Source organism: Sorex araneus, chromosome 4 (genome assembly GCF_027595985.1).
Source record: "Sorex araneus isolate mSorAra2 chromosome 4, mSorAra2.pri, whole genome shotgun sequence".
NCBI classification, from domain to species: domain Eukaryota; kingdom Metazoa; phylum Chordata; class Mammalia; order Eulipotyphla; family Soricidae; genus Sorex; species Sorex araneus.
The window spans coordinates 25,037,012-25,056,949 of NC_073305.1; the positions used below are offsets into that span (position 1 = coordinate 25,037,012).

Here is a 19,938-nt window from a genome sequence, read left to right on the forward strand (position 1 = left end):
TCTTCAGTTTTAAAAAATTTTATTTTCATAAGGTTGTTCACATTAATTGATTACATTCAATATTTGAACATCAATCCCACCACCATTACAACCTTCCTTCCACCATTATTTCGAATTTCCCCACCATCGTTCAAGCCTGCCTGCCACAGGCAGATTCTAGATCATTTATTTTCTATTGTTTATTATGAATATCACGAGAAGTCCTGGAGTTCTAAATATGTAAATGATTGGGATCCAGCGACATCTTTATAGGGGGCTAATTCATTTTGTGACTCATTTGTGAGTCTCTAGGTCAAGGCCAGTGGTATGCTTAAAAATGCCCTAGAGGCAGTTCATGGGTGTGACAACCAGGACCCTGGGAGGGGCGGAGTGATGGGGAAGGGGTAATCCATCTCTGCCACCACGTGGCCTGGGGTCTTCAGACCCTGTTTCCGCGTACCTGGGTTTTTCTCCTGAAAGTTTGTGGCTACCAGGGGTTCATCTGGAGTGGGCAGAGAGGGGACACCCGTTCCATCTGAGGAACCCTGGTGAAATTGGCTCAACATGGGGTCTGGAGACATTTCTGGCGAGCTGGTGTCTTCCGGATTCATTACTGCATGTCTTTTACCTTCATTTTATTTCTACCAATTACTTCAACTTCTAGTGGATCCAGGCTGGAGCACTGTTTCTGCCTTGGTTAAAATGTGTTTCCTCCTTCCTTTTCTTTACTCCTTCTTCCTTTCTTCCCTCACTCCTTTCCTTACTTTGTTTGTTCCTACTTCCATTTCCCTTTCTCTGATGTCTTAGCATTGCACATTTCAAAGCATTCCATCAATACTTTGAACATTAAGCCCATCTAATCTAAATTATGTATCATGTGCATTTCATTTATTGAGGAAGTAGCCATGCTTTATTTGATTCAGTATCTTCGGTAGCTACAGAATTTGATAAGTGGTGATAAATTGATTTTAGGTCTCACACTATTTTAGTACATAGTCGGCTGTGCTGAGATATATCTATACAGGGATCCTCTTACAATGGACAAAAAATAATATCCCCATTTTTCAGATGATTAAACTTAGACTCAGTTTGCAGTTAGTGTTTCCTTTTCTGAAATGTGGGCCTTTGGAATGCCACTCTCCTTCCCACATTTAAGACTGATGAAGAGAACAATTCTGTAATTTCTGTGAGCTGCTATAACGGATATAAGGCAGGATCTTGAACCCTGAGGTGAAGGAATAGCAAACTTTTTTTTGCTATTCTGCCCGTGGGCAAGACCCTGAAACCCAGGTTGTGTCCACCTCACAGAAGCTCCAGCCTCACCACCACTCCTGAACCTCAGCTTGGATGGTCCTGAGGCCTCTCTATCTGTGTCTGTTACCCTCTTGAGTTGTGTCTCCTTTTCTGCCACCTGGATGGATTTGGAAGGTTAAAGCTATAGAATACACTTAGGAATGGCCAGCATAGAAACTATTGTGAAACAGGTTTTTTATACAAATTGCGAAAAAAAAAAAAAAAAAGACATTTCCCCAAGCCCTAAAGCCCCCTCAAGGAATCTGCCCCTCTGCTGTGGATTGAAAATTTTATTTATTTTTTAAAATTTATTTTTATCTGTCAATTCTAGCACAGTGGATAGGGCATTTGCCTTGCACGCAGCTGACCCAGGTTCAATTCCTCCATCCCTCTTGGAGATCCCTGGCAAGCTACCAAGAGTATCCACACGGCAGAGCGTGGCAAGCTACCTGTGGTGTATTTCATATGCCAAAAACAGTAACAAGTCTCACAATGGAGACGTTACTGGTGCCCGCTTGAACAAATCAATGAACAACTGGAGGCTAGTGCTACAGTGCCACTAGAAAAAAAAAAAAGGAACCATTGATTCAGAGACATTGGGAGGTGAAAGAGCATGTGGGCATGTGCTACTGTGTAAACTCATGATTTATGAGGTTATATCAGGTCGCTATCACTGTTTAACAAACCATCCCAAGCTTAGTGACTTGAAACACTAGAACTGGCCATTGCCTCCAAAGCCGTGAGGTATATCTGGGTAGTGCTCTCACTAGGTGCTCGTGTGGCTCTTGTGGGCATGTGCAGGCTGAGTAGGCAGCCCTGCTCCTCCTGCTGGAGCACTCCTCCAGAGTCAAGAACCTAAAGGATCTCCGTTGATTTAGGCTGACCTAAATTTGTCTGTGTAGGCTGACCTCTGCCTGGGTCTCTCATTCCCCGGCAGGCTGACCCACACTTGCTCATACAAAGAGGTAAGATTCCTTGAGGGGAGAGCAGAAACACACAAAAATCTCTTAAGAAAAAAAAAAAAAAGAAAAAGCGAAAGGGCTGGAGTGATAGCACAGCCGGTAGGGCGTTTGCCTTGCACGCGGCTGACCCGGGTTCGAATCCCAGCATCCCATATGGTCCCCGCAGCACCGCCAGGAGTAATTCCTGAGTGCATGAGTCAGGAGTGACCCCTGTGCATCGCCAGGTGTGACCCAAAAAGCAAAAAAAAAAAAAATCTCTTAAAGTCTAGGCTTGGAATATTAAAACCAGTGCCTTTTAATGGTGGGAGTAAATCAAGGACCAGCTCGAATGCAAAGGGTATGGAATTATCTCCACTTCTTGATGGAGGAGTTGCAAAGTCATAGGCTTAAAAGAAGATGAGGGTCATCTTTGCCCCATCAAGACATCACTTAAGTACAGCCTCCACTTCCTGTTTCTCTACCTCTGTCACTTTTATTATGTCTGGTTAACCCAGGGGTCAGCCTCCCCAATGGGGAATTACTGAGGCTGCTCCCTGAATTTTCTCCAAGCAAAGTACCTCATTTCAGTTTAAAGAATTTAAATGAGGGGCCAGAGCAATAGTACAGTGGATAGGGCAGCTTGTCTTACACACTGCCAACCTGGGTTCAATCCCAGATATCCTATATGGTCCCCTAAGCCCTGCCAGGAGTAATTCCTGAGTACAGAGCTAGAAGTAATCCCAGAGCCCCACAGGGTTTGACCCCCAGACAAAACAGAACAAAAATGAAGAGGACAAATAATGGAAGACTGTCAAGAAGAAGTACAATTCATTCACCTTATGAAAATTAATTGAGTTTAGAGGATAGTAGGAATGAAAAATTTGGCCATTAGAATTTATCATGAAAGAAATGGTTATTAAATATTTGAAAGCCTGTAACTTATTCTGAAGAATATTGATGACATAGAACAGGACACGGATTTATCTGGCACCGCCTTTCGCTGGGAAATTTCTTTTGCTTGTCCCTCCCCTACTCAATCCCATGGGACACTATTTTGAAAGGTGATCTGTGTGTACCCCATGAGGAGCCAAGGGGAATGTGCCTGCATCTCTGCTCAGTCAGACTGCGCAAGACCCATAGCGTCAATGTAAGGCCACTTATTTCCGATTCTGAAACAGCCTGCATTTCCCCAGACACCCTATGAGTAGTCTTTCAGATACACAAGTTCAGTCTGAACTTTTGCGGAGAGAATTTCACCTTGATATCAAGAAAGTGGTCCCATCCTTGAAACTGGGTTGCGGATAGGGGCACCGGTTTACCCATTTTCTAAACTGGAAGCTTTAGAGCAGGAGGTGGACTTTGCATCCGTGTGTGTCTAGGCTCCGAATCTGAAACACAGGGCCAACTGGGTTGTCTTCAGTTTCTACTTTTGTGCATTTTGCTCCATGCCACCAGTGGAGATCTTCATCTCAGCCCTATTTATGTTGCCTAAATGGCTCTGCCACAAGCATAAAATTACCAGCCTCTTCTGGATAAGCACCTGAGGAAGCCAGCATAGACAGCAGCCCATTGCTGCCAGCGAGCATGTTCGGGACGTATTCCTGGTTGCAGAGGAGACCTTCTCAGAAGTCTGGTACATCTCCCCCTAGCATCATCTCTGTTTGGGGGTTTGCCTAGGTAAGTTTAGGGCTTACTCTTGGTTCTATACTCACGGATCACTCCTGGCAGTGCTCAGTGGATCATGTGTGATGCTGGGGTACAAGTCCAGGTCAGGTACATGCAAGGCAAATCCCCTCCCCACTGCACTATTTCTCTAGCCCAGAATAGGTTCCCCCTTCCTTATCTCGGCAATGGATCTTAGGAGCTTTTTCTATAATTTATAGAAAACTCTTCTTCAAACTATGGAACTTTTCTCTTATGATTGTACCTCAAAACTCTTTACATTGGCCTTGCATGGAAGATCATCACTCCGGGCCTACCCCATAGTAGCAAAGTCACATCAGGGCTGCCCCTGCCAACCCCACAACGGAGCAATTCTAAGGCAGAGGAAACACTCTCATTAGGACGGGAGGTGAAATCTCCAGGTACCAGGAAGAGTTTAGAAAAATAGTATAACCCCAAAGAGTTTGGTATCTGGGCATGCTGATGTTTCAGGGATTTTCTGTAAGCACCTTGACTTAAGCAGCTGAGCCAGTCTGGTAGATCCTTGTGAAACTCTCCAAAAGTCCTGTCTAGACCATTTCCCCCAGACTGGCATAGTGAATGCTCTGTAAACAATCTGGGTTATGCTCCCAGCCCAGTTCCTAGTGCTAGAAATGCCAGACTGTCCCTTACTCTTCACACAGGTTTGGCCCACAGCCAAAAAATTTGAGGTCTGCCCAGACACTGGGAAGGTTTGCAGTGGGCCTCTGAAGATACAACTTCCTTTATAAACCCTCAATTCAAGATTCCAAGGAGTCATTCAAGGAAGAGACTAGTGGGTGTCCTCGCCCTCAGCCTGGGCCAAAAGGTCCATGTCTCCTTAGTGGCAGCGAAAACTTAGCTGCAGCTTTTTTTTTTTTTACTGATCTCCTTTTGCTGTGTTGTTGAAATTTTTCTGCCAACTTTCAGTAAGCAAGCACTGTAGCAGGAGGCAGAGAAGCTCCACCTTCACAGGAGAGGGGTTCTGAGCTAGAGGGCATCTTTTTGCACCCCAAATCTACCCAGCTTTATAGTTGGTCTCTGTCATAAAGGATTCAGCACCAAGCTCAGTCCTGAAATAATTATGGAATACTGTTAGTCACTTGCTTTCAATCCATGAAGAGTCCATAATTAGTCTAAAATAAGGGGGAGGGTGTTGATTTTGGTTTGAGGGCCATAACCAGAGTTGCTCAGGGATTATTCCTGGCTCTGTGCTCAGAGATCTCTTCTGATGGGGTTCAGGGAACCACCTGGGGGGCCAGGGATTAAATCTGGGTCAGGTGTGTGCGAAGTAAGCTCCTTACTCACTGTCTTATTTCTCTGCCCCCACCCCGCAGAAAGAGTGTTAGCTAAATTTAAGTTCTATTTGTGTTTTTGTCTTCAGTGTAGCTGTAGGTTCATAACAGCACACCCCTGTCATAGCCACATCTCTCCCCCATGGCACCTGCATGGCTTATCACCAAGTTCAGCCCATCATTCTTCCATTGAGCAATGTGGTAAAGAGTCCAGATGAATGAATTCTAGACCTTCATATCCCAGCAGGAATAAATTGGCCATTTATGCATTCTTTGCAGGACTGAATATAGGAAGCAATATGGGCCCAAAACACTGTCAATTGTATTTTTCTTTATGTCTCCCCCCAACCTTTATTGGGAGGGATGAAATTTTTGTGGGGTCTTATTTTCATCTCTTCCTGAATCAAAGTGAAATTCACATCTTTTGCATGTTTCCTGCATTACATTTTTATTGTGTGCATGGAAATCAATATTCCAGATACATGCACAAGTGCACACATTAAAATGAACATGACTTCATTTATTTCCATGATTAGACATTCAAATAAAAGTGCTTGGGTGTCTGTTTTCATATTCATAGGTCGAGATCCGTACATCAGAGGTATTTGTATAAGTGACACTTTTATTACATTCATTTCATTTGCAATATGATAGTGGATCATAAATATGTTACTTTTATGCCACCAAATCTGATTTGTGGCACTTAACCCTCTCAAGGAGAATACTTGATGTTTTATGGAGCCCCTTTTGTCCAAGGGGTGCTTTGCAGACCTTAACTGCGTTCTCTCAGGTGTTTGAATGAATCAAGTGCCTGTCCCTCCACTATACCACCTGCCTTATCAACCTCCTGGCCCTTGAAGCCGGGGGTTAGGAGTATTGAGACGTGCCTTGTGGGCTCTGAAATGATGGTGGGTCTTTGGTTTTTGGAAGAAGCTCGGGTGAGCTGTGTGCCTTGCACTGAGCCCGGAAACTGACAGGATTCCTTGTTTCAACCCTGCTGTGGTCTGGGTGCTGCATTTTGTCCTGAGGTCACAGAAACTAGTAAAATATGACCTTTGCCTCCCAGAGTTTCACAGGCGAGGGGAAAGAACGGCCACATGGAACGGTATTATCCAGCTTCTTGCCTGTGATGGGGACTCTGGTGCCGGGAGTACATGTGTCACTCCCCCCGACTCCAGGGATGCCCTGAGCCTGAGCAGTCCTTGAAGCATATGGCCACAAGTGACAATTAAAATGAAAGAGGAGACCCACTGTCAAGCAGCTCTCTTACAGAGAGAGAGAGAGAGAGAGAGAGAGATCCTCTAGCTCCTCCCTATAGTATCCTTCAGAGTATGACCACATCCTGGAATCATGTCTGTGTGCAAGAGACATGGCAGAGAATGGTGATTAAAGAGCTAGATCTCCTGAGCTCAGATCTTTACTCCATCACTTAAAGGAAGCATGGCCTTGGGTTTGTTACTAACTTTTTTTGGTTTGGGAACACACCCAGTAGTGCTCAGAGCTTACTACTGGCTCTGTACTCAGGCATTGCTTCTGACAGTGCTTAGAGGGACCTTACGGGGGGCTGCACATTAAACCCAGGTAAGCCACAGGCAAGACAAACACCTTAGTCATTATGCTATCTCTCTGGTCCAGACATGTTGCTTCCTCTACCTCCACTTTCTCATCGGCGAAATAGCCATGATGATGATGATGATGACCCCTCACTTTCAGGTGGTTCTGAGGATTGAGGTTCTGAGCTGTCAAGGAGAACCCTTTAGTTACCACTGAACATGTGCCACGTGACAATGGATAGCGCAGCAGTATGTGAGTCTTACAGTGTGTAGCAGTGAAGCCAAGATGACGATGTTACTATTACTGTGTGACTGGTGTCTGTTTCCCACCATCAGTAGCAAGCTCTCAGATAACACGAACCATCTGTGTGGCTCCCCACTTCACCCCCACAACAGATGAGTCATGGGAAATGATCACAGACTAAATGTTGAACGAATGAATGGACAAAATAGTGAAGAAACAAATGTGGTCCCTGGCCTGTTTGATGCCAACACCAGATGGCTTCTTCAGAAGCATCATCACTGGGCCAGAGAGTTAGTACAGGGACAAGGTGCTTGTCTTGTATCCCACTGACTGTGGGCTTCATCCCCAGCATCGAGTTTGGTGCCTTGAGCACAGGCAAGAGTCATACCTGAGCACAGAGCTAGGAATAGTCACCATGCACCGTTGGGTGTGGCCAAAACATTCCCCATCAAAGAAACCCCAAAACATTATTGTCATGTGTAGGCATGGACCCTACATTATTGTTTGGGGTCCTCAATATTTAGCTCAGTCCATTCATACAGGGAAGGTCCTTACCCTCTTCTGCCTGTGTAACTCACCTACATTTTTATGTGAGTGCTTCCTTGCTTACAGGATGTGGCAGTAGACAGATTCCTCCTCCACCTGCTCCCCCCTTATGTCTCTGGGTGGTGCCATTCAGGAATTTATCATGAAGATCTCCTGTTACTAGGATCACATAGTATATGGATTTTGGAGACTGGCTGTTTTTGCTGAGATGATATTTGGGAAGTTCACGTATGTTGTAGCATGTGTCAGTAGTTCATTTGTGTGGACTTTAGCATTCCACTTATGGAGAGTCCCATGTTGTTCATTCGTTCATCAGATGAGAGACAGTTTGTTTCCACATTTAAGCTGTTGTGATGATGCCTCTTTCATGAATCTTCGTGTTTATGTTTTTCATGAGAATACATTTTCCTTTCTTCTTAAGCAGATAAGTCAAAGTGGAGATGCCGGTTCTTGGGTAACTCTGTGCTCTTATGGAGGGGAGGGATGTTCAACTGTGCACCTCAGGAATCTGGGCATAATATTGTTCAGATGTGACTTTTGCTTGTGTGGACTGAAGAAGAGGGTCACTATGCCACACAGAAGGCCCACAGTCACTCTTCTCTCACAGAGCCAGACTGTGACTTGTGGAGGGCCATTTCCGGGTGACTGCCACCTGGGCTCTGTCCCTGCCTCCCGCATGCTTCTACCTGCATCTGTGAAGCCCAGTGCCACCCGCCATCTGCACTGCAGCGTTCTACCATGCTACCCACTGCCCTTGGGTTACTCTGACCCAAGGGTACGCCTGTACCTGAAGAAACTCTGTCCATGACAGTCTCCTCCCCTGATGCACTCCATCTCCACAACTCATCCTGTCACTGTCACTGTCACTGTCATCCCATTGCTCATCAATTTGCTTGAGTGGGCACCAGTAACATCTCCATTTTGAGACTTGTTGTTACTGTTTTTGGCATATTGAATAGCTGGTAGCATAGCTTGCCAGGCTCTGCCATGCGGGTGAGATACTCTCAGTAGCTTGCTGGGCTTTCTGAGAGGGGTGGAGGAATAGAACCTGGGTTGGCCACGTGCAAGGCAAATGCCCTGCTGCTGTGCTATCGCTCCAGCCCACGACTCATCCTAGACCTGGAAATATTCTGTCCCAAAGAACAGTGTCACCTGAGTCTTAGAGGAAGGAAATCGTCAAAGGAAGTTTCTTCTCCAAGAAGTCCTTGTCTTGAAGCCTACCTGAGACCCAGAGCCAAAGGCACTCGCTCGGGTGGGTGAACAAAGCACTTTCCTTTGCTTCTTGGAGGCTCAGTTTCTTCTGTGCAAGATTTCAGGCAGGGAACTAGGGGAGACAACACGGGTTTCTTGAATGATACTCAGGAAAGGTTCCTCGTTAGGCCCGGGGAAAGGGCGGGACTTATGCTTACATGTGTAAGGTCCAAGTTCAGTACCAGCACTGACTCCCCCGGCCCCAGCACCACGCACACCAGGTGTCAACCCCCCCAGCCTGATTGACTGGGGAGTGACACCCTGCAGTGACACCTTGTAATGCCCCACCCCACCCAGAATTTCATTTTCTCCCTGGATATTTACTGTCCCAAGTGCTTATACAGCTATAGGATTTCCCCCTGACCATCTCTCCCTTTCCTTCTCTTCCTTCCTTTCTTTCCATTCCTTTCTTTCACCTCTTCCCTCGAGCCCCCACCCTGTGCTTTGCTTTACTCTGCTCTCAGCACCTGCCCCACCCCCCACCCCTGAGCTCCTCAGACCCTTGCTGGGAAGATCCAGAGAATGGCCAGTGCTCAGGTCTTCCCAGTTGCCTGGGCAAATCCTCTTAGGGTGGATGTGATTGTCCCCGAGTCATTTTGCAGCCAGTTCCCTGAACACGGTCTGGCAAACGTAAAACCCCAAAGGAGGTGAGCACTGGCCAGGGTGCCCTGTCCGCCTCCCAGGCTTCGGTCTCCTTCCCCTGGAGGTCCGGAGCAGGGCTGAAGCTTGGGGTTGCTCCTGGATTTAGAGACCTCTGATTTCCTGGGTCCTGGGCCCAGGCTGTGCCCAGCACTTCATTCAGCTGCCAGGGGTTGGTGCCCAAGAAGGACACGGCCCTGCCAAGGGTTTCCTGGGCTGGACAAGCAGCTGCAGATGATTAGGGTGATTATGTAAATGGATGAATGAGTGAATGAATGGTTTTTCCAGACCAAGGGTGTCATAAAATATAGATTATGATACTGAAGTAAACTTGTTCATAATAAAAGACTCAAGGGCTAATACAGAATGTTTAGAATGCAGAAAACAAAAAAAGAGACTAACGACTTCCTCCAGTCATCTCCAGGGGGAATTTCTTCAACAGGGCCTATTCAAGAATCTGCTGTGCAAAGGAGTCAACCAAAATATGTGGGTAATAATGACATCGTTGTAACCAAAGGGGACTGTCGCAGGCACATGTTGCACAGGCACATGTTGCCCAGGCAAAGGGGGTGCTCTTGCAGGCCCTCTGGGACCGTCCCCTCTGGAACTGGGGGGAGGGGGACATGCTGAGAGAAATCATCCTTTTAGAGGTACCAGTGTACATGGAATGTTCTCTCCAAACGCGCTCAAGCTGGCAGCTCTGTGGGTGAGCTTTCTTTGAAACCCGGTTGGCACAGACACACACAACATCTCTGCTGGCTGCCGGGCTGCCGGGCTGCCAAGGCTTTCCTCGCGGGAGAGGAGTTTTCTAGTACCTTTTCACGCTGTTCCGGTGCCAAGCGTTCAATAAGTCCGAGGCAGCTCGGGAGAAAGAGGCTCCCGGCTCAGGCAGTGCAGACCCAGCCCCGAGTGAGCCCTGATCTGCCTTCTCTCCCCTTTGCAGCTGTCAGGAATGACAGGAACAAGAAAAAGAAGGAGCCTTCAAAGCAAGAATGCACGGAAAGCTATGAAATGACAGCGGAGCTGGACGATCTCACAGAGAAGATCCGGAAAGCTCATCAGGAAACCTTCCCCTCGCTCTGCCAGCTGGGTAAATACACCACGGTAAGAGACGCTGCCATACCCGGGCCGGGAGGACGCGGCCGGGGACCTGCCCGGGGACGTGTGTGAATGCCAGGATGAGCATCCAAGCTTGGTACAGGACAAGAGTGGGGGCCCACTGGGGTCCACTTGTGAACTCCTCTCTCCTGGGGGCGCCTTTAGACTGTCCCCGAGCAGACACATCCTGCTGTTCGCAAATGCTCGCCTCCACTCCGGAAACTCAGACGGAGCACCTGTCGTCTGCGGCAGGCTCCGAGGCCCTGGGTGTGGGTGCCAGAGCCTTAGCCCTAAACAAAAACGGGGAGCAGGAGCAGGCCCGAGAGGTTGATGGAAATTGGGACTAGGACATGCCCTGGTGGCCTGTCCCTGGTGGGCTTGAGGCTGCCTGCAGACTTGGGGAGCAGCAGCTTCTTTTTTTTTTTTTTTTTGGCTTTTTGGGTCACACCTGGCGATGCACAGGGGTTACTCCTGGCTCTTCACTCAGGAATTACCCCTGGCGGTGCTCAGGGGACCATATGGGATGCTGGGGATCGAACCCGGGTCGGCCGCATGCAAGGCAAACGCCCTCCCCGCTGTGCTATTGCTCCAGCCCCGGGGACCAGCAGCTTCTACTGGGCTGACCCTGGGGCTGGACAGGGGGGTCTTAGGCCAAACCCTAGACTCGGCAAGAGACGCCAGACTGTTGCCTTTGAAGCCTGGTGTGTGCACACGGCACTTGGCAGTCTCCTTGTGATGCAGGCTTTGATTTGCAGGTTTCTGGTGGGCATGGGGGACATTTCTCCCCAGCTCCCAAGGGACACCTCAGGCCACCCTCAAAATGGCAGAGGCAGTGAATGGGCCTTGGAGTAGCTAGAGCAAGGCAGGCCATTGGTGTCAGGGATGAAGGGAGCTGTTGGCAGGTCTTCGGTGAAGCTGTTGGCCCGAGGATGCTTGACTCAGGGGGAAAACCCCACTGAGTGGGAGAACACTGGGCTTGTATAGGAGAGATGGAGCAGGGTAACACTGGGGCCCAGGAGAACCCTGGGCTAGAACCCTGGAGGCCAGAGTTGATCCACCACCTGGGAGCTAGTGGAGGGTGAGGCTATGCCTTGGGGCCAGAACTCTGCAATGGAATGAATGTGGCTGACATCCCCAAAGACAAAAAGACTGCCAACAGGTCCTTCGCTTCATTTGGCCTCATTTTTCTCATCTGTGAAATGGGGATGATGTAAACTATGGGTGAGGAAAGGAAGTGGAACTATTTACAGTGAAAGGATGTGTTTCAGCAGGAATGTGGCAGGAACAGGGCCACCCGGGTCTGAGGTGACCCTCCAGGCACACCCCAGACAGGGCCAAGTTGCTTTCCATCCGCTCCTTTAGGAAATAGTGATCAGTGGCCAACTGCAGTCCCGGCACATGGGGTAGAGGGCCAGTAACAGCAGAAGAGAATGCAAGAGCCTAAAGGTGGAAGCTGCTTTATCAAGCAGTGACACCCACTCTTTGTAGAGACTCGGGCGCCTGGTGAGGAATCTGCATGGCCCCTGGTACACAGGAGAGAAACTGACCATTTGCGATCAAGATTCCTTGTTACTGTTATCAGCATTATCTTCACAGCTATTTTTTTTTTCTTTTTGGGTCACACCTGGCAATGCACAGGGTTTACTCCTGGCTCTGCACTCAGGAATTACCCTTGGCGGTGCTCAAGGGACCATATGGGATGCTGGGATTCGAACCCGGGTTGGCCACGTGCAAGACAAATGCCCTACCCACTGTGCTATCACTCCAGTCCCAGCATGGCTATTTCTTGAACATTTTCTTCATACTAGGGTGAGGTTGGGCGCTCCAGGTACATCTTCTGCTTACGAGGACTCTTTGAGGTGGGAATTTCCTTCGGGATCTCCAGGGTCCCTTCTTCCTCACCCCCTCTTTGGGGAGCAGAGCCCCTCAGCCCCCAGCGGGGCTCTGCCCCTCTTTGGCCCAGCTGGGAGAATGGAGTGCAGGCTGCCGCTCCCGGATTCTCTGCTAACTCTCAGTGAGCTGCCCTAGCTCTGGCTTTGCTGCAAGCACCTTCAGGTTGTCTGTGGTAGGAGGCGGGGGAGTCGCTGGGCTGAAGAGCCAACGCGCCTTCCGTCAGTCAGTGCTTGTCCCCGGAGCAGGCCGGTGCGAAGCGGCTTGATCAAGCGGTGACACCCACTTCCAGGAAACTTCCTGCCGCCTCCGCCAGACTGGCAGCCCTGTCAGCTGCCTTTGGAAGAAGTGGGCAGAGAGGAATTAAGAAGGCAGCTAACCACCCACCTCGAGATCTTTAAAGAGTTGTTTCTTTCCCTTTCCTATTTAGGAGAGCTTGGGGGCCCACGGGGAGGCCCCAGAAAGCGGTAGGAGTGGGTGGGGGAGGCAGAAACATGCCCCCCACATAAACCTGCCATGCACAGGCCTGGGCAGGGGAGCTCGGCAGCTACACACACCGCCGGGAGACTTCAAAACAGGGAGCCCCACCCGCAAATCAACGGGGAAAGAGTTTTACTGGTGGGGGAGGGGGTCGGGGGCTGCATTAATAGATGCACTCCTGAGCAGAAAGGAGGAGTGAGGCGGAGCGACATCCCAGCACGGGGCTATGTCCTCTGTTTCCTCCAGTTCCGACCCAGCCATGGCATCCCTTGGACCGTAGCGCCTTATGCCCCCCCCCCCCCCCCGCTTTCCCCACCCCTGCAGATCGTACTATTACTCCTTAGGAAGTAGTCATCTGACCTTGGCTCATCCTGAGTTTTGGGAGTTTGGAGCATCCCCTCTGCCTGGGGGTGCCAGGGGTTGCATGAGAGCAGCTGGCCCAGCCGGGCACAAGGGGCAGGGGGAGGGGAGATTGTGCAATACAGGCAGGGCCCCTCTTCATCCTCTGACTATAAAAGGATCCGTAGCTGTGGGGAATGCCTTGAGCACAAGGCTCGGCACCCTCAGGATGCAGGCAGCTGCTCGCACTGCATTATGGGGAGGGGGTAGTGAGGGTTCAAAGGACCTCCAAGTCTTTTCTGGAAACACCCCAGAAATAAGAGTGGCGTGCAGGGCTCTCCAGGGGTGCAAGGGCTCCTGGGTTGGGACATGAGTCTGGTTTGTTTGGGGGGTGGAAAGAGTTGGGGCTACACCTGGTGGTGCTCAGGGCTTACTCCTGGCTCAGCTCAGGGATCACTCCCGGTGGGATTTGGGACACTGCACCGCACCCGCAGTACTGTCTCTCCAGTCCCTGTACATGAGTACAGACAGGGTCCAGATGATTCTCCTGGAGGCACATGCCATGTCTTGACACAGACACAGTGATGGGAACTGAGGTGGGAGGCTGCAGAGTGGCCTGTTTCTGCTCCGCAGCCTTGGCCGCGTGGGGGCTGTGCTTTGCCCATCCCCCCAAAGGTCTTGGGGCGTCGTGAGCAGTGCTCAGAGACACTTTTGAACTTGAGCCCTAAAGAGTCCTTAGTCCATTCTGGAAAACGGCCGCCAATAGAATCATGAGAGCCAGACAGCTCATGGGAGGCTTGCATCCTGCAAGGAAGGACCTAGTGGAAGGACCTGGTGCCCGTGGCCGTGATTTCTGAGAGAATACACGCTGAGATCAGCCAGAGAACCCGGAGCCCGGGACCCACAGGGGGTGGAAGCCTGGGAACGTCCCAAGGCCCCGGCACTAACCCTTGCCGTGCCTCCTGGCGGGGAGAGGGGCCTCCGTGGCTGCTTTGTGTCAGCGACTTTGGCAGCTTAGCAGGGAGGAGCTTCTGTGCTTCTGAGAACCGGAGGCTTATGACAGCAGCTGAGCCCCGCCCAGCTCCAGCACCTCCTGGGCGTCTCTGGAACACTGATGGGCTCCAGCTTACCGTGCACTGCACTAAAGTCCCTGAAGGCGCCGATGGGGCTGCAGTCAGCCAGAGGACCCCGTTGGGACTCATGTCCGGGGCTGGAGAGATAGTACTGCGGGTACAGTGCTTACCTTGCACGCGGCAGACTCAGTATCCCAAATGCTACCAGGAGTGATCCCTGAGCACAGAGGCAGGAGTAAGCCCTGAGCACCACCAGGTGTAGCCCCAACTCCCCCTACCCAAAAAAAACAAATCAGACTCATGACCCAACCCAGGAGCCCTTGGGCACCCCTGGAGGGCCCTGGATTCCACCCTTGTTTCTGGGGTGTTTCCAGAAAAGACTTGGAGGTCACTAGCTCCTCCCCATAGTGCAGTGGGAGCAGCCACCCGCACCCCAGGATGCCATGCCTTGAACCCTGGCCTGTCCCCTGCAGCTGCCTCTTCATACCTGCTGGAGATGTCTAGATCCCAGGAGAGTGCTGGGGCCCTCCCCCACTGGCAGACACAACCCATCTGGAACGTCCTAGAGGCCACGTCGTCATCCTACCTTGACCCCTGATAGCTGCCCACACCACACAGCTGGCCTGGTTCTCTCCTCACGGCGGTACCAGGGATCTTTGAAGCACTTCATGGAAGCATCTAGAATTTCCCACAGGGAGGGAGATCTCAGATGCCTCCATGGACGTCAGGGCACAGAATGGTCAGGCAGGGAAGCAGACGATGTGATGGCCCGGAGTGAGAGACGTGACAGGGTGCAGAGTGGGGAGTCCCCCACCCCCTGCTGTAGCTTGACTTCTGGCCGTCACCCTGGCTGCTCCCTCTCAGCGCCGGGAGTCTTGCATGAGTGACTGAATGTCACCAGGCGCCTCTGGGCTCTGCCACCTCCCTCGTGAGGGTAATGTGAGGGCTCATGGGAAGTACTGTGCACAGCACCTGGCTTGAGGTGAGGCCCTGAGAACGGCTGTTTTACCAGCAAAGATGAACTGGCGAGCCAGAGGAGGGGACGAGAGAGCACTGCAGGGCAGCCCTGCCCACTAGGGGCCCACCTGCCAGGGGCCCTTCCCTCCGCATTACCTTTTTACCCCCCTCTTTTTGGGGGGTCCCTTTCTTGGTCACCTGGGCAGGGGTTCAATGCGAGGGTCCAATCATTCCATGCTGGCGATTCCCTGGGCCACCCAGCAGGGCCTCCAAGACTGCACACAGTGACTTTGAGGGACTGTGTGGCTCTGGGGATGTCAGCCGCATGCAGGGCCTGAGCCTTCCCCCGTCTCACCCTTCTCCTCTCTCACCTACCCCTGCCCCTCCCTAAACAAGGGCGTGTGTCCTCCTGAGCCAAGGCACTGCAGGTGCAGAATGGCCACAGCGACGCTGTGAAGTGGTGCATTTGAAAGCAGCATCAGAAGGCAGCTGCGCAGGCTCCCCAGGTCCTACTCCCGGCACCTCTAGGAGGGATCCCTGAGCTCAAAGCCAAGAGGAAGCCCCTAGTACTGCAGGATATGAACTCTCGCCACACACACACACACACACACACACACACACACACAAAAGGAGAAAAGGGTTAATTGATATGGCAAAAATGGGCTTGTTGTTGGATTTTGTAGTTTCTCTGCAGAAGGGAGTCCTGGACTTTGTCAGCCCCCGGCTCGCCTCTGCTGCACAGCATCCTGGGAAGGCAGGCGGGGGCTCCGGCCGGAGGGGCTTCACCCCAGAGAGGAGGAAGGGAGAGCCGGGGGAGGAAGGCCTGCTTCCTTCCTGCCTGTCAGCTAGGGCTTCTTCCCACCACCCCGTTCCTCTCTCTCCCCCAGCCTGGTTCTCAGCAGTGCTCCGAGCGCGCCTCCCCTCAGTCTCCCTCTCACGCCTTTGTCACCAACCCCAACGGGCCCAGCTCTCTGCCGCCGGCGGCTGCTGCTGCGGGAGAATGGATAAGCTATTTGAAACCGCGTGCCTATGAATCCAGCCACTGGCATCATAAAACACCGGGTTATTTTGTGTTTTATTAACTGCCTCTTCCCTTCAGTTTGCATAATAGTGAGTGAGATTTTCATGCCGTTAAGAAGGCTGTGCATTACCTTTAATAGAAGCTTCGACAGGCAGCTTCTCTCTCCCCGCCCGGTGCTTGATAAAGTAACCTCATCCGCGGCTGATGAAGATTTCCTTCACACTCGCTGGGTCCAGGCAATGTCTTTTTTTTCCGGCTGGATACTCTGTTGTAAAATGATTTCCCACCATAAGCTCGCCTCTGTCCCTCGCTTCTGTATCATCTTCCTACCCACCAGACAAACTGCCTATTAAATTTAATTACAAACCAAATGGCCACACATCTTGATCTGATCTTCCCCCAGCGCGCTGATTTCCACCAAGGTCCCGGAGGAAGGGAGGAAGGAGATAAATCTGGAGGATGTGAGTGTACTTTCCAGAAAGGAGATTGTGGGCCGCAGGCTTGGTGGCCGTGGCCTCAGGGCGCCTCTGGGATCCCTCATTGCCCACTTTGCTTCCTAACATTCTTCTCCCACCTGCATGGGAAAAAAAGCGAGTTCTGTGGGCTCTGTGGACTGGTTGTCAGGGAAGCGACCAGCGTGGGATGTGGGGTAGGGATGCAGGAAACCCTTTCCCGCCCTGCTGGTGTGTGCCAGGGGCCTTTCTTCAGATGGTTCAGTTCTGCCTCTGCGGGCTGATGTCGCTGAGGCCTCATGCGGCCTGGAAAGCCCTCCCCTTCCAAACGATGGACTTCCCGGGCATGGTAACTCCACCAGGAGCGGGTGCCTTGCAGTGCCTGATTCATTCACCAGCTCTGCGCCGGGCTCCTACTGGGTACCGGACCCTGGTCTGGGCAATGGTGAAAGTCTGAGCAAGTAAGCCAAGAAGCTCAGATATGAGTGTGTGTGTGTGTGTGTGTGTGTGTGTGTGTGTGTGTGTGTGTGTGTGTGTGTGTTCAAAGCACAGAGCAGGACCGTGGGGTGGAAGGACTTCAGAAAGCACTCAGGAATGTGATGTCAGGTCAAAGACATGTCGGGGTGCATCATGGCGCTTTGGGGAGCAGAGTGTAGGTGGGGGGAATAGCAGTGGAAACGGCTGGACGTAGGAACATGTCTCACTTGTCACAGGGTGGCTGGGTGACTTTTGTGGCTGGGGGAATGAGTGAGTTTGGGGGTCAGAGAGGAGCGGGGGTTGGCTGGAGGGGGCTCTGAGAGGATCATGCAGGCCACTGAAAGGACTTTGACTCTGTCTTAGGGGAAAAGTATCGAGGATACTCAGCAGCAGCGTAATTTGCTCTGACTGTTATAAAGGGACCGTCTCCGTGCATTAGGATGGGCTTTAAGGAAGTGAGAGGAAAGGAGGGAGACTCAAGAGGAGACTTGCAGAATCCCTGCAGGAGATGGTGTTGGTTCAGGTGAGGGTGGTGGTGCTCCCTGAGTCTCCCCAGCCCTTTGCAGAGAGGGAGAGAGAATATGAGAGTCTCAGACCGAAACCCTCATGGAGCCGTAACTAGAACTGCCCATTGGTCTGAATTTTTCCTCTGGTGAATGATAGGAACCAAAGTGAGATGGAAGTTGACTGAAGCATCATCCTTTCAATGACTGAGGTTGGGCTGGACCCAACAGCTCCTGATCAACATGGGGCCGCTTTCTCTTTCCATTATCCACCTCCTCTCTCTTCTGAGTGAGTTTGTTTCCTTTTTCAGGAGGCCCCTGAAAGCTCCTCATCTCTGTTGCTCAGCGGGGGTCTGGTTTCCTGATCATTCTCACCGAAGTCTCAGCCTTAAGCCTCCTTGGTCTTTGCTGCTATTTTCCTGACCCATCCCTGTGGGGAAGGGACCACTCTATGATCGCGCTGATTAGCCAGATTAGAATCAAATGCCCTCTCTGCCCTCCATCAAGTTAGACAGTCGCATCCAAACCCTCATGGCTGAGCGGGAAGTAGAGGCCTCCCTTGGGACTCAGAGACAGAAGAGGGGGTGGCAGGAGGACCAGCGAAGGCCAGACACATGCAGCTCCCCCACACCAGAGATGCTGCTTGGGAGGCCTCAGGAAGAGAGAGCCAACCACCCTCTGCAGCCCCCTTGAGTCTCTAGGGTTGGTGTCCTAGCCAAAGGTTGAAGCCGACAGCCATTTCCCACAAGGTCTTGAGAGAATTCTGTTTGCTGTGTGCGGTGGGCGTGTGTTTGGCTTCAATGAGAAGAGATAGGAAATTACCTCGGGCCATGGGATGGGGAGCCATGTGGGGACTTTGCTGTCCTTGTTACCATTGCATGTGGACATTGAGGACATTGAGGGGACAAGGATCACTCACTGTTGTGGTGCTGCCCTCTGCAGTGCCATGGGCCAGGAGCAATGATGAGGACAAGTGTCTCGCAGGGACCAACCCAGGACCTGCTAGAGTTCCTTTGTTCCCTCCCCTCTGTGATCCCACCTAACCCTGCCGGAGAACCTCATGGTGGGAGTTCTATACCCCTCTAGACAGACGGGGAGACTGAGGCATGAAAAGAAGGCACGACTGAGTTGGGAAGCAGTTTAGGGGTGATGCAGCCCTGGAGACAGACTTGTTTTGTCTTCTAGAGGCTCAGCCCCTCTTCCCAAGTGGCTGAGGGGTGCAGGGAGGTGGGGGGCGGAGGGGTCTAGCATGGTGCTTCTGCATATCACCTGACGGGGGTCTGATGTTCTGCCTCAGCCCCTGGAGACCTGGAGGGATTCAGGAAGTATTCCTGGGCTGAGGGAAGAGGCAGCGGAAGAGGAAGGAAAGCTTAGAGTGGGTGGAGGAAATCCCAGAGGGAACAGGATGGGTTCCCAGGGGAGTCCTTCGTGAATCCCAAAAAAGATGGGTGGGCCAAGCTGCAGAAACTGGGTCTCGGGTGCTGAGTAGAGATTGGTACTGGTCTGGAAGGGATCTAGGGACTAGGGTGGAGTCAGGAGGATGGGGATTGTCCATGGGCTTCCCTCTGCTGACCACGGTCTGAGTGTCATTAGAGCCTGATGCTGCCTCATGCACCCCATGGCACCTGACCTGGCAGCTAGAGTTGTGCAGGTGGGAGAAAGGAGTTGGGGGGGGTGAGGGAAATACCCCACATGAGACCCCACTGTGGCCCCTACAGTCCTAAGCTACTCCAGGATCTATGCTTTGCTGTGATGTTGCTTTCTCTCTCTCTCTCTTTCCCTCACTCTCTCCCTCCCCCCGCCCCCCTGTGTGTGTTGGGGGGAGCAGTTCACCTGGAGGTGCTCAGGGCTTCCGTCTGGCTCTGCACTCAGGGTTCATTCCTGGTAGTGCTTAGGGGACCCGACATGGTGCTGGTGACCCAACCCAGGTTGTCTGTATGCAGGGCAAGTGCCCTATCCGCTGGCCCTTGGGGTTTGTTCTCTCAGTCTAAAGTCCTGCTCTCTGCCCCCCCTTTACTCTTTTCTGGGCAATTTCAGGGAGAATGTCAAAGTAGGGAGACGAGAGTAAGGAGTCTCACCATCGCTCCCTGGTCAGCCCGGTCCCTGCCACCTTCCCACACCTGCTTCCCATTACATTGATTCAGAAATAAATGACAAACATCTCACTTTGTAAATATTTGAATGTGTCCTAAATGCTTTCCAAGTTTGCGGCGTCTGCCAACAAGAG

At 51.5% G+C, this 19,938-nt stretch overlaps 1 protein-coding gene across 2 annotated transcripts in view; it reads left to right on the forward strand.

The window, feature by feature from the left end:
* Positions 1–19,938, forward strand: part of RARB (retinoic acid receptor beta) — a 429,787-nt gene that overhangs the window by 395,222 nt on the left and 14,627 nt on the right. For both annotated transcript variants that reach the window (XM_012931688.2, XM_004603833.3), the window contains exon 4: positions 10,365–10,525. In XM_012931688.2, the coding sequence (XP_012787142.1) occupies positions 10,365–10,525 (161 nt within the window). The remainder of the gene's footprint in view (positions 1–10,364; positions 10,526–19,938) is intronic.